The 15,325-nt window shown below is 37.0% G+C and overlaps 1 protein-coding gene across 1 annotated transcript in view; it reads left to right on the top strand.

Moving 5' to 3' along the window:
- The window catches only part of EXT2 (exostosin glycosyltransferase 2), a 73,758-nt gene that overhangs the window by 34,693 nt on the left and 23,740 nt on the right, over positions 1-15,325 (top strand). Inside the window, exons 8-9 of the mRNA XM_051791723.1 lie at positions 1,471-1,602; positions 11,151-11,340. Coding sequence (XP_051647683.1) covers positions 1,471-1,602; positions 11,151-11,340 — 322 coding nt within the window. The remainder of the gene's footprint in view (positions 1-1,470; positions 1,603-11,150; positions 11,341-15,325) is intronic.

Genomic DNA, 15,325 nt, shown 5'->3' with positions numbered 1-15,325 from the left:
CCAAAAGAAAGTGTACATGTAGGAAGCACTGTTTGTCTTCTGTTAAAAAGTACTGACCCACAGAATGACACATGTTGGCGCTTGTTAACAACAGCTAAACAAGAGTTATTTTTGGTTCATCCTAAGGTCTGTGCTTCCAGAAGCTTGGTATTCCTTCAGTAATTAAAAAAAAGTAAATAATACAGTAATTAAATAAGGTAAATAATATTATTTAATATTTTCATAGCATGTGATTAAAAATGGCTTGTTTGTAGAGCTTTTTTGCCATGTAAGAAATCTGTAACATGAGTAAAATAGCACTTGCCTGAATTTGTACATTGTCTTCAGTTGTATTCTGACTCTGAAAGCTTCTAAAGTTTCCAATTAATAAAAAAAATGCATTTTTTATTGTTCTACCTCCTACATGCAAACACATACTCTTATAGTTGATAATGAACCATAAGAATATTGAAAATTAAATTACTTTCTGGACAATTCAGGTTCTGCCATTTCCCAAAGAAAAACTAGGTTAAAAAAAATCATATTTCTTAGGCCAGAACTCTTGAACTACATTTATTGGTAAAGCATGTTTCCTTCTGGGTTGGATGGGGACATCCAGGATCATTTGATGGTTCTAGGCATTTAAAATTATGTTTATTTCTCTAACAGAGATAAGTCAGCATTTTCATTTCAAAACTCTTGCTTTTCTTTTAGCATTTCTGTCCCACACAGAAACTGGGACAAGATGAAAACTTGCTGCACAGGACCTTAGCTTGAGAATGATTCATCTGTGAAATTCAGAGCACCTGTGCATAACAATCTCATGCTTCATTTCACCAGTTTTACACTGCCTGTACTATAAATTAGCCAAGATTAACAATTGTAAAAAATTGGCATGTGCATGTACTTTTGTGTAAATATCTTAATATTTACTTGTGTAAATAAAATTTGGTTTTTTGGAATGGGAAGGTATTAGTCTGGTAGGGTTCATGAGTACTGAAATTCTCTATCTGATCAACTGTCTCTAATATTGGTGTTAAAAAGTGACTTCTAAGTTCCACTTTTTAGGGAGAATGATTTTACTTGGCTATTTAGCTGCACTGTGGATTCCTCTGCCTTGGAAAAAAAATGAGTATAACAGCAATTTCTTCTGTTCTACAGTCAAACTGCTTTTGACATTTTTCAAGACGAAAACCTACGATGAAAGTGTGAAAATACCTGATTCCTTCAAGTATTCTCATTCTATTTAATCACTCGAAAATAATGCTGCTGCTTCTTTTTATTGGCTGTGAGTCATTTTATTCTGGGAGGTGGAGTTGAGTTGAAGCCTTCAGGCTCTGTGGAGATACTCTATCTACAATAAACATGCCTCCTAATTTAATTTCCACCTGACATGTAGACTTCATGGAACAGACTGTGCATGGCAAGCCAAAATTGATTGTTAAACACTGGATCTGTGCAATGTGAAAGTGAACTTTATTCTCTTTACAGGCAAGGTGGTTCTGGGAAGCATATTTTAGATCAATGAAAGCAATTGCTCTCGCTACTCTTCAGATTATCAATGACAGAATTTACCCATATGCTGCCATTTCTTATGAAGAATGGAATGATCCCCCAGCTGTGGTAAGTAAATTCGTTTGATTTACTCATAAAACAAATTGTGGATGTGGTGGGTTTTTTTTTGTATAAAAGGTATGTGCTATGAAACTTGGTAATAATTTTGTGTATGTGAATTTGTGTGTATATGTCTTGTGCTGGTAACTTGCACAGATGAAGCTAATATATTTTATGACAGCTGGCAAAATAACTAGCAGTTTGTTTTATGTCCTGGCACTGAAATGCAAACTTTTAACTTTTGCTGTTGCACACACTAAATTGCTTCCTTGTTTATATATTTATTTATTTTTCCTGTATGCATACATACACACATTTCTTTATTTCTGTTGAATTTAGGGAGTTTCTACTTAAAAATGTATGACCGCAGAGAAAATAGTCAGTGGAAATGCTGCAGATCTTAAACAATCTGCAAGGATCTTTTATATCATTGTGTTGAAATAGCTAATTATTCCTATGCCTACAATTTTCTCCATGTTATTTCTTAATAATTTCTCTTACACAGAAACTGATGATCAAAGTTTTACTGTGGTTTTTTTTTTTACCTTTTTTTTTTGTATGTTTGTTTGGTTTGGTGTTCTGTTTTGGTTTTTGTTTGGGTTTTTGTTTTTGTTTTCTGTTTGTTTGGTTGGTTGGTTTTTTGTTTGTTTGGTTTTTTTTAAAGTTTCACTGACTGAACCCACCTCTGTTAAGAAAATACACTGGAGTATTAATTAACCTTTTGCACTAAGCAGCTGGTTCTGATTTTTTACTGTATAAAAGCCTGTAGATGTTTTTGACTCATAATCAGTTAATTTTCTCGGTGTCAAAATACAAAAAATAGTTTTGTTTTACTAAGAAAACCAAAACTTGGTAACTGTCTTGCTCTATGATGGTTTAGAGGGAGTTTCTCTGAAAGCTGGGTAGGAGTGCTTCCAGGAGTAGAGCATGTGTTACTTTAAACTCTTCAGGCCGATGGGCGTGAACAGTTGCTGACAAAGAGTTAGAAGCTCATTGCTGAGTTTCAGGAGTTGATTTTCCATTGCCTAGCCAAAGGCATTAATAATCTCCTGTTGTCATTGCTTGGAGAGGGAATGTGGCCCTTGTCAGTATTTAAGGACGAAATTAATCTGCACAAGATGTACTCCACAAGAAGGGCATCAGAGTATCTTAACACCTTTAGATTATGCTAGCAAAACCAAGCACCTTTAAATGGCTAGTAAAATGAAGAAAATGGCTAAAGAATCACTCACTTTTTAAAGGGAATGCAAAAATGTCTTCTCCTGGGTGCTCTCCTGTGCTTATTTTTTTAAATAACTGTACTAGTCAGAATTCCACAGTTGGTGTCTGCTCGTTAGGGGAACAATGATCCGCTTGAGCCTGAGTGTGTTTCTCATCTAAGTTCCTGCCTAATATCTACTCATAGCACTGTTACAATTTCTAGTAAGCCTGGATGAAACATTATACTTGGAAAGAAGGTAGGTATGTACTTTTGAGGTAGCAGAAGATGGCAACTGTATCCTCTAACTCTGATAAGATGACAAAGTAACTAAAGATGGCTTGAATGTGCTTTTGATTTACGAGAATATTGCTGTATTCTTCTCTAAATAAACTCCATGACTGAAGCTTTTAAAGCAAATCATTTCAGGTCAGCCTCGGGGCCAGGATATAGCTAACTGTTAAAATGAAGCACCTGCAAGTTGACATTAATATCACGGTGAAAAGTGTGAGTAAGTGAGCGTTGTAAATTCTTATGTTACTGGTCAGAACTAATCTCCAAAACTTGCTGTGTGTATTCTGCCTTTGAACTCAGCTGATTCAGCATCGAGTTCCTTTAGCTCTGCTTATTGTTCCTTGTGCTGTTCTGGTCAGTAGGGACTAAGCGCAATGCTCTTCTGTATGCTCTTGTTCCTGTCACGTGGTTTAGATAGGAACACAAAGGTGCAGAAAGAATATGTAGAAGCTGCAGGCACATCAGCAGAAGGTGCGGAGGTGGAATCGCTGTTTTAAGGCAAGGGGCTTACTGAAATTAGCCAGAGATTTCTTTCATCAGTACAAGATTGTTAATAGGGCTCAGGTCCCTGTGCTCTGAATAGTGAGGTTTTGAAAATGAGAGCATGGATTTGCTTATGGAATATTTATACGGAAAATGCCAACTTTATAAACTTACTTACTAGGACTTGCTAGGGTTTGTAAACTTACTCGTTAGGACAAATTCATCTTTCTAACAGAAAGAAGATCTTGCTGTGTAAGATTATTATGCAGAGAATACTTAGAAAGAATCCTTGGCCATGGTTGCTTGCCTGCCTGTCTCCTTGGTTTAAGATTTCTTTTTCTTCTTTCTTTCTATAGGGGTTAATTTTGTTTAATATGTCACTAGGATCCTGAGAAGTAACAGAAAAAGAGTTTGGTAAAATGTTCTGATTAATAGTTGTTTTGTTGCTCAATTGTTACAGCTACTTCAGGTGTTAGATAAAGCAGTATAACCATTAGTTCTACAATTAAGATAGCTCATAACTCTCCAAAGTGCACATTGTACTCTGCATTTTATTGAGCTATTGCAGCCTCATGAGGTTGCTTCCAAAGTTAGATTCATCGTCTGACTTCAGTCTATTTTCTGTGATTTTGTATAGTTCTGCCATTTAGCATTTTGATGATAGTATTGTAGAATAGATTTTATTTTGAGTTAGCAAATACTTAGCAGATTGCAGCCTGTAAATATGCTGGATAAAAGATTTTTAGAGGCCTTAAGTATTCAATTAAGTAAGCTGTAACAGCAGCACCTATGAAAAAAAGCTGCATCTTTCACAAAAGGCTTCCACAAGTTTGTTGTCACTTGCAAAGTAGGACTGATAGGCTTCTCTTTGCTTTTTTTGAATTTTGATACTTCAGATTAGGAATTAAGACATATCTGCAAACTTACTAATGATTACATTCCCTTTACCACAAAATTGCATTGATTTTTGGACAGTCAGCATGAAAGTGATACTCACTTAAAATCAGTGATGCATGCTCATGGATAGATCTGCACATAAATAAACCTTATTCCTGTTCCTCATATATTTCTCAAGTCTCAACACAAATAAGCACCAGCCTATTTGTGTTGAGTCTGTAGTTTCCCCGAACACTTTAAACCACTATCAATAGGTACTGCTGCCCAAAGAAGCAATCCTGCACTCTTCTATGGTTGGATAATTTCTCTTTTAATGTGCTACCTTCTTTTTGATTTTTCTAATTCACTTCTGATGAATTAGCCAAAATAATTTTCCTCATATAAAACTTATCAGGCAAAATTAAAAAAAAAAAAAAGGAGTGGGGTGTGGTGTAAGGGAGGGAGAGTGGGTAGCTGGAAGGCTGCTTTTCTTGGCATTAGTTAGACTTATATTGGCTCAAAATATTAGTGAGACTGTTGCCTGAGTATCTTCACTGAAGTGTGCATACAGCAGCAGTACAGGAGGGTGTTTTTCCAGGAGGGAGTATAAGGTACACAGAAGGTGAATGCATATAGGTTTAAATCCATACTTAGTACGTTGCACTGGGGAGGTGATCCAAGCACATTTATGTGTTTGTATGGGTTGACTGAAAACTGTTGGCCTTTCTAAAGAAAAAAAAAAAGTTATAAAGTGGATTATTTTTCTACTCATTCACTGTCCTGTAGAGGAAATGGAAAACTAGTAGCATATAACATGCTAATATGTTATGGAATAGTATTTTGAATAAAAATGCACTATATTTCCTCCTTTTAATGAAGAGGAGCAAATGATACTTTTGGGACCTGAAATTCACTCCTGGGCCATTTGAGTCCTTTATATGTCAGACAGTCTTTTACTACAAGCATGAGAGTTTAATGTCTTTTGTATTTTTTGGGCTAGCCATTATCCACTAGGCAGAGGCAGTCAGTTATGTTCAAGTAGGCCAGAAAATGACCAGTTCTATGGTGTGCATTTTGATGGTTACCAGTTTGGGCTGGATTAGCAATAATGACTTACGTTTGAGATGTGATCTGTTATCTTCAATTAAGTACTTTGTTATGTTCTAGTAGAGGTAAATTACTTCCTCACTTGTGCTTCTTTGTAGATAATTTAAATTCTCCTCTCTGCCTCACACCTTGCTAATGTATATGGGTTTCTGAAAAATGAGTATGACAGGGTTTTTCCAGATTTCTTCAGCTGCTTTTATTGAAATTCTTTCACACCTGATTATAATATATATCTATGAAATATTAGAGGGTTGTTTTTTTTTTTTGTCAAGGGCTGCTTTTGAGCTATAACCTTGGATGTTACAGAACAGAGTTTAATAGTCACTTGAGAATATCGGTATGCTGAACAATAAACATACCAGATTTCATTTCTTCCAGTGAGGCAGAAAACAGCACTGTCATTGATTTAAACTAAAATAGCAAAATTAACTTAGTGCCAAAAGTGCCACTCATTTAGCAAAACCTAAATAGGATGTTCATTTACAGAATAGTTTGTGGGTTCTGCCAATTACCAGGCACTTGACACTTGTAAAAAAATTAGACTATTCCCAACCTCTTTGACTAGTATTTTCTAGCCCTCAGTTTCCAGATAATGCCACTGTTACAACTGTACTTCCATCCTAGTACCATTTGTCATTTTCAAAGCATTAAGTAAATATTAACATACACTTTTTTATTTATCTGTAAATGAGAACAAGCTAGCACCTTTCTGGGCAGTGCATGGTATTTTTTCCATTGAACAATATTAGATTTCTGTTTCTGCTGCATTTCCAGCTGCTTTGTGTGATGGTTTTAATCAACTGGATAAAATTTTGCTGTATTTATCATGTTAGAAGATAGGTATTCTTTTTATATTAAATAAATTTCACTTTATTTATGGTTTTTAGATGTTGATATTATGGATAAATTGAGTATACCACATGTATTTGGCTGTAAATATTGATATTTTTATGTGAGTGGGGAACATGATCTAACAGTTGGTTCTTTAACTTACCTGCCCAGAGATTAGGATTCTTTTTTTACACAGTGGATTATTCTACAGTATGTAGAAACTCCCGTGTGTCTTGTGGCTAATTTTTTTTTGGAGGAGGGTTTATGATCTTCATCAAAACATGAAATGTTGGCCCCTGCAACTTGGTTTGTGATTCTGCTGAGTGTAAGCATTGAGGTTGGCTCTGGACAAGTAGAGAGGGTTAATTCCTTTGGTTTTGCCCTATGACCACTTGAGGATGGGAAGCATGATGAAATACTTTCTCAAAGTATTCAATAGGAACTTACCATAAATAATTGGGGAAAAATAGAATAAATCAAGGCTTTTTTTGGTCTGGTAATTCATAATTGAAACCACATTGAGGTTAGATTGATATTAAGAACAACCCTGAAAAAGCCTTAACTGCGGTGTCAGGGAATATATCTCTGTTTTGCTTAGATGTATAGAAGAACTGCTTAACTACTAAGTTCAACACACTGCTATCCTTACCTCTGTGCTTTTAAAAGACAGTGAGCTGTTGTTCAGACTGTGTGGTTTTGCTAATATTTGGTTTATAACAAGCCATCCAGGTGTTGAAAATAAAATACACAGGGAGGAAAGCCCACTGTCTCATTCATGGGAGCAGTGACATTTTATTCTTCTTAAGTGCTGTTGCTGAGTTTTTCCACTAAGTGATATCTGGGAAGTTCTTGATTCTTCTTTAAAATGGAACATCTTACCTTGTTTTCCTATAGACCATTCTGTGATGCAGTTTGTGGAATGAGTCTGCTATATCTTTCTGCAGGTCTTTCAGTGGTGAACACCCAAATCAGAAGTTTTGGGATGGGACTGAATCTAAGTTGTGTCTGATATTTTCCCAGTATCTTTGAGGCTCTGTAGCATTTTTGTGTTAGGATTGTCCATTTCTCAGTCTGGTTGTGCTCACCGATGTCCTGAAGCCCCCACCTATCTCCCTTCTGTATCTTGCTAAGAGTGGTCTGTTAAAAACTTCTCTGCCAAGTTAAACCTGAAGACTCCACATCGAGTCCAGTCTGAGCCTCCCACATAATGAGAATTTAGCCCCCTTGATACCTTCTCCTTAATGTATTAACTTTTCCTGAAGTAGAATCAGGTTGTTTTTAATGACCAAAGGGGAGGACAGTATTTGATCTATCTATAATAAAGGAAGGTGCCTTGTTGCTAAGGCATTATTATACATGCACACTTGTAGAAAGCATGCACAGGACAGATGCAGCAGTCTGAATCCTTACATGTAGACATAACCATTCCTTTCTTCTCCTCTCTCCCTAACTTCAGGCTATTCCTAAATTCTCACTGTCACTCAGGTCCCACTGCTTTGGATTTTCATATGAACTGCAAAGAGCTGTCAGGCAACCGAGACTGTGAGACTTAAGTGACATGAAATTACTCATAGGAAACTGGCATTTGAACTTGATCCTTTTTGCCCATAAAAATGATTCACAGCAAGTGACCTATTAATCTTGGATTAATTATCCTGGCTCTTCTAATGATATTAGCTGGGAGGGAGATACTGAAGGGCTGTCTTATCCATAGCTGAGTGTCAGCACTTTGTCAAAGAAAGGTGATGGATGATCAATCTACTGTTGCTGTTTGCTCTCCTCTCTGAGAGTGAAAGTTCCTGTGAATTTCCATCAAGAATGTTAATAAAAATGAGAACAGGCACCACTTGGTTGCTTGAACAGTTACTGAGAGAACCCATCCCTATGTCATTAACCATTTCATGCTTTGCTACCATAATGGACATTTAATTAGGTTGCTGTTGAATTAATTGCCTGTATGGTTTGCTTTTCCCAAGCAGAAATCTGGAAGACTTTAGCAAATTATGGAGGCTTGAATTTGCTCGATTTCCTGCAGAAAGTGGGGTCAATAGGTCTCAGACTGTAGACACACTCTTCAGGCAGGCAGCAGGGGGTTGGCTCTTAATGGCACTTGAGAGATGGTTAATTGCCTTTTTGAAATGCTTTTCTCAAACGAGAGGCATGGTTCTCTTGTCCATTAGTGTGTGTCTACAGGTTTTTCCCTCCCTCCATCATCCTTTAGTAGGTGCATGAGCAAAATCACCTCAAAAATTGACTTAGTTTTCCTAAGTTATGACCAGCAGGGGAGAATTTTCAAGCCTTTCTGAAAGTAGTAAAATTTGGGATTTAAGTAACGTACCTAAAACTTAAGTTTTTAAGAGAAATAATGACCATTTTAGGTCATTTAGGTACATATGCATGTGCTTGCACACATATGCATGTGCTTGTATATGTATTTTTTTCTGTAAGTACCTAAAATAGTCTTAGATGATGGAAAAGGAATAATCCTTTTCAAAAGATATTATATCAAGCAAATTGTTAGGAAGTACTGTGGAGATAGAAAAAGTTTCTAGAAAAACTTCAAATGGGAGCCATTAATCAAGGTAGCAATTCTCACCCATAAGTAATAAATAAAACATTGTCCATAGATTGCTCTACCAGTTATTTCTTCTTGTAGGGCAGAAACATAATATTTTCTTGGCATTCTGATTATGATGTTAAACCTCTGTTTCAAGTATTAATCAAAAGAGGTTTCTAAAAGTTGTTTCAAGAAGCTGCTTGACATTACCAGGGTCATTTGGATAATAGCAGTCTTGGGGTGGGGGTTGTGTGGAAACAAGTCTGTAGTAAAGCTTTAATGAGGTGAATTACACTCTGGTAACATTTAGATTGTGATTTGCTGCAGGAATTGAAGCTGCAGCAAAATGAGAGGGTGGTCTCTGTCTGCCACCAGTCATCTTGCACAATTAACAAAGTATGTACAAAAGCTTTCATTTTAGAAAATGTAATAATCTGAAAGCAGATTTGTCTCTGTACATATGAGTTGCTGAAGTAATGGATGTATCTTTTCTGAATTACTAACTATAGTCCTCTGCTGTCACAGGTAGCCATGTCCCTTTCATGAACCCAAGTTCCATATTGTACTGTTACTATTTCTACATTATCCTATTATTCCCGTTGGGTAAAAACTAGAGCTTCATGTTTTCCATTAGGAACCTCACAAACGGTTTAAGTTGAATGCAGCTTATACCAGACCTGATAAACTATGTGTAGCTGAAGGCCAGTCTGTCTTTCCAACTATTTCAGGAAATCTGAACATACTGCTCCTAGTGACAGATCCTTGCCTGGAATATACCCTTAGACCATCCTGGACAAAACAGTGTGCCAATTCTGTGCTTAACTTTCCCACCTCACATATTTATCCCTACTTCAGTTTTGATTTGTTCATAGAAGGAAATCATATTCACATCATATTTTTTTCTCCTTTGCCAAAATAGTCAAAATGTTATTATGTCTTTGAGTAAATAAGCTCTCTATTCTCCTCATCCTTGAAGTTATTCTAGTTAGAGGTGTCTAACCATTAAACATGGGAAGGTGATTTTTGGGTGTATAAAGTAACCACAGACTAAATAGCAAAACAGAAAATTGCAAAGTTTACTTCTTGCAAATATGAGCTGATAGCTTTGAATCTGTAAAACTTTCTTTCTTCCTGATACAATCAAGCTTATGGTATGAGTTTAGCTGGAGATTTTCACAGTATTTCTGTAAACTGCTGGCAGTTACGAACTTCTTCTGAGTGTTCATAGTTTTTACAGGCTAGGATTCAAAACTTCCCTGCAAAACAGCATCACTAAGTTTCTGCTTTCCCAAAGGGTCTGGTTTTCCCCTTTGCTTCTCAGTCAGACTCCTGCTTGGAATGTCAGTTGGACTGCAAAAGTCAAAACTAAAATGCTGGTGCCCTCATTCTTGTCAAACGGTCCCTTCGTGCTTCGTCCCCCACGTTGTCAGCTCCAAAGGAGGTTGGCACATTCAGTGAGAATTTAGCTGTCTGTCTTGTCTTTTGCCAGCTGGGCTGGCTTCCTTATGCTGAGAGTGTATTGAAGTAAGACCTTTAAAGCCTTAAAAGGGAAGCCCTAGTTAAAATTCACAAGAAGCAGATAACTCTCTGAAATTCATCTTTGCATCTCATGCCTTGTTTTATTTATTTATTTATTTAATGTAATAGATTGGGTTTTTCCACCATGGAACAAACTCAGCTTTGTAGAAGCTAGTACATTATTCCACTTCATGCCTGCTTTTGCTGTTTTTGCTTGGGTGCACATTTTGTACCAGGTTTATGGTTTTGTTGCTTTGGTTTTGTCGTTAATGCTTTTTCACTTCTGAAATTGTAGTTCTGATTAAGTTTCTTTTTATTGAGTCCTGACTGTAAATATAGGTGTCTTGAAATAGTGATTAGTAAATGAGAATAGTCATGCCAGCTGGGTTTAGAATTTACCTTGGTTTTCCGTTTCCACAAATCTATCTGCCTCTTCCACTTTGTTTTTTACCGAAACCCTTACTTCTTTTCAATGTTACAGCTAGGCAAAAATGAATATTGAATTAAGAAAGAGATTGGAATAAAGGTTTTGAGAAATTTCTGAAGTCCACTGTTGTCAGAATTGGAGAGTCAACCTGCCTGGTCTGAGCAAATTCCAATCTGATGGTTTGGTCCTGGCTGTATAAATTACTCCCTACTGTGAAAAGTCACTTTAATCAAATTGTTTTTCTGTTTTCTTTTTTTCCTTCACAGAAATGGAGCAGTGTGAGCAACCCACTCTTCCTTCCACTGATCCCACCTCAGTCCCAAGGTTTCACAGCTGTGGTTCTGACCTATGACCGAGTGGAGAGCCTTTTCCGAGTCATCACAGAGGTGTCTAAAGTGCCTAGTCTATCAAAATTGTTAGTTGTCTGGAACAACCAGAATAAGAATCCACCAGAAGGTAAGACCTTGTGGTAGGTGCAGTGGAGGAAGGTGAAAGGGGGCATAGCACCTGTTGCAGAATGACTTCTTTTCAACTTCATTAGTATTTGAGGAGTATTTCATGGTTCTTTCAAAATAATACATTTGAATTTTTTGTGACAATGTTTTTGAAAGTGAAATGAGAAAAAACGAAGTAGATGACAAGAAAAAAGCATACCAGTGGTTGTGACTGCTAACTTCTGAATCAAAAGTAGCAAATACTATAGTTACAGAAACATTTCTGTCCTTAACTTTTTTGAGGGGAGTGGTAAGGAGAGGCCTATCTTTGATTTGTCAATACTTGGTTTTATTTCTCTGTAGACAGTCTCTTGTCACAGTGTACATACTACTGCTGCTGGACCATTTTCCAACAAATGTGGTTCAAAGCAGCGAAGTAGTTTGAATGCTTGGAGCTATGAAATAAGTGAATATTTTGACTGGTGAAATGAAAACTTGGGACACGTTGGGTGTCTAAAAAGGAATTCCCACACCACCAGAATATCTTGTGAAAATGCTACTCCTTGCCCAGTAAGACAACAGGTGCTGTATGATATACTGTGTTGCTCTTTGTAGTGTTTGAGTGAATCTGGTGACATCTGCATGATATATTAATTTTTTTGAATTCATGCTTATTTTAAAATGAGGGCACATTCATGGACATTTTCCCAAATTATCTAAATGTGTAGATTTTTGGAAGAAAATTTGGTTTCAAAGATATATTAATGACTCCAATGTGAACTCAGTGCTGTAAATTTCTCAATGAATTTGTTTAAATTTCAGTAGCTGAAGCGTACTTTGTCAGCCTGGCATACTGCTGTATTGTATTCCCTCATGCCAGGACCTCAGTCTCAGGCTGCCCAGTCCTCACAGCTTGCTGCCTACATTTTCAAACCCAAGAACCTAAACCCCTGTTTTTCTGACTCCTTCCGTGCAACCTCACTGCATGCTCCATGGCTGCTCTGTGTTTGACCAACTTCCTTCTTTCCCAGCCCTGGGCCACCTGCCTCATGAGGACGTGCTGCTCCTGGTCTTCTCCCAGGTTCTCTGCTGGAAACATAAGTCCTGACATTGCTGAATTCCATTAGGAAATCACCATGAAGTAAACGGGAGGCATTGCCCCATGTAAAGGAAGGTAGCTAGGCTTGGCCTTTGGTAGTCCTCTCCAGTGCTAGACAGACACTCCAATGCCACTCATTTTATTTCCATGCTTATTGCTTCCTAGGGTGACCTTCTTCCAGATTCTGAACACTAGTACTAAAATCCTGAGCACTGTGCTAGGCAATTAGAGCCTCCTCTTGTCATTCTGGATTAAATACTGTAGATAGAGTAGCTGTATATGAGCCTGGTTCTCATATGCTGTACATATGAATCTGTCATTCTCATCTGAAAATGTGGTGATTTTGTGGGACAAGAAATGTTGCCTTCTAGGAATACATGTTCAAAAACATGCTATGTTGTGGATTCTTCTGTCTTCTGTAGTGTTAGGACTCCTTGCTTTGTAATTCTCTTTTCAGAGGCTTCAGCTGCTGCAGCATTCTACTGTTCACTTAGCTATTCTGCATAGCAGCAAGATACATTGTAAAGATAAATCCCTGACCACTTGTCTCAATTTACCGTCTCCTAACTACTTCTCAGAGCCAAACCATTGCTACCATTCACTTGGCTCATTTGCCATTTTGGCAACTTACTCCAGTTTAAAGCACAGTAGTTTTATTGTTTGCTTTAAAAAGTGTTTTGTAATACTGCTGTGCTAAATACCTTTAGTTTAGTGGGTTTTTAAATGTTTTACAGCCCTTTAGAGTAAAAATTGTTGCATATAAATTGATAACAACTGGAATTTTTGCAGTAAGAAGTTCTTTTCTAGAAGCAAAAAGGCTTAGTGCTATATTTAGTTATGTGATCACTGAATGCAGGTGGATTTGACCCAAATGAATTATTTCCACATTTCTCTTGAGTCTGAGATAAAGAAGAGTTGAAGCAAATAGATCATTAGAATGACATTTTCTTCTAAATCATTGTATTAATCTTGAAAGTTAAAGTGTGTTTAATTTTTAAATTAAAGTGTGTTTAATTCTGCCTCTATTACTGCTAAGTCATAAACTGGTTAAAAAAAATAAAAAATCCTTTGCCTGTAGAGCTTAAAATTGTGGATTCAAGAGCACAGTTGAAAGCATAGGCAGTTTTGTCCTTGTATTAGCCTAAGCATTGCATTAAAGCGAATAACTATTTGTTTCTAGTGTCCCTTATCCCTTTATTGTTGTTACAACCATTGTAATCTCTTGGCCTATGGCTAGAGAGAGGTCAGTTTGATTAAATTACCTTGTTTTATTCCAGGTCCATGCAGAGCATTCCACTTGGCTCTTCAGCCAGTCTCTTGTTCAGTCTGTCTATTAGTGATCCTAATCCTAGGACTTCAAAGCTTCTGCTGTTTATAGCCTGTTAAAGCCAGGAAGTTTCTGATGGATTAGAACAAGGAATGAGTTTGAAGTTTGTAATGTGCACCACTGTCACTGGTAAAATCTGGTTTATTACCCTACAGTAGTATCTGCACTTTTATGGCTATTCTCTTTTAATTGGTTGTAGTAAAGCAGAGGTGCTTAACCTTCTAGAGCATCAGATGCTGTATTTCTTGGTCCTTTCCATGTAAGGGACATGTTTCAGTACATAGGCAGATCTTGGCTTTTGTCATTGCAACCCTTTGTGTGTTTACTTTGTTTTTCATGTGTAAATATGAGGGCTTGGTGAAGAGCATCCAAATTGCTTTCCTTAGAGAGTATGTACACTAAATTGAGAACTGGATTTAAGTTTCCTGGGATATTGCTGGCATAGTGCCACACAAGTGACATGTGGCTGCTCCTTTCTTTCCTCTATCAACACCAGAAAAATATCAAAGCAATATGTATTGGAAATAGAAGGAATCTGCCCCTAGGAATGGAAAGTTTTGGAGTACATGCAAATTCTAAAAAGAATGTTGGTCTTTCATTTGGGGGGGTTTTGTTTGTGGTTTTATTTGTTTGTGTTTTGGTGGTTTTGTTTTTGTTTGTTTGTTTGTTTGTTTTAGTAAATGCTATGTACTTGCAAAAATGCCTTTACATAATGAAACTCACCACTTAGGAGGAAAACAGAATAAAAATTAAAGACTCTAATTATTGTATGAAATTTAAGATCACAGAATCACAGAATGGATAAGGTTGGAAGAGACCACAGTGGGTCATCTGGTTCAACCTCCCTGCTCAGGCAGAGTCATCCTGTGGCACAGAATTGCATCCAGAAAAAAAAGATTGTACCCCTCAACAAATGCAATATTCCATAAGATAAAACCCCTTTTTTACTTGTCGTCATCATTTAGTAAAGTGTAAGTAAAAAGATGTATTTGTCAGCATGACCTGCAAATGAAGTAATGGTGTTAATTTGTCAGATGAATGACAAGATAGAACTGTGGTCACTCTGCCATCAGTACTGCTGAGCATCCCTCAGGACAGGTAAGGGGCTGTAGCTGAGCTTGCCTGCTGTGCTGTGTAGTGGTAACAGGTGTGGGGGGTGTGCAAGGTGTGTGGAAACAAACTCCTTGCAAACCTAGGCCCATCAGGACAGATGCAGCTCTGATACAACTGACAAATTTTTGGTCATATTGGCTGATAAAAAAGTAAGCAGGTAAGAGGGGAATGGATTAGTTGAACACTTGACTGAAAAATTTTCAACCAAATAGCATATAAAAATGCAAAGTTGGAGATCTACATGTATGTGGTCTGGACATCAGTAGCACTGTTTTTCCCTTTGTCTTGTGAGTTTGCAAGGATTACTCTTGTAACTTAGCATGTTTGAGAGCTGTCTTGTGCAAGTCTGAACTTATTGTTCTGTGTTTTCTTTAGGATCAGTGAAAAGAAACAACGCAAATCTATGAGCAACACAAATGTCTTGTGCAAACATTTTGAAGTTTACAGAGTGTTTTTGGTGATAAAAAT

Source organism: Manacus candei, unplaced genomic scaffold, assembly GCF_025592945.1.
Source record: "Manacus candei isolate 608988 ecotype Guabito, Panama unplaced genomic scaffold, ASM2559294v1 h1tg000033l, whole genome shotgun sequence".
Taxonomy (NCBI): domain Eukaryota; kingdom Metazoa; phylum Chordata; class Aves; order Passeriformes; family Pipridae; genus Manacus; species Manacus candei.
This window is presented reverse-complemented; position numbering and strand designations above follow the sequence as displayed.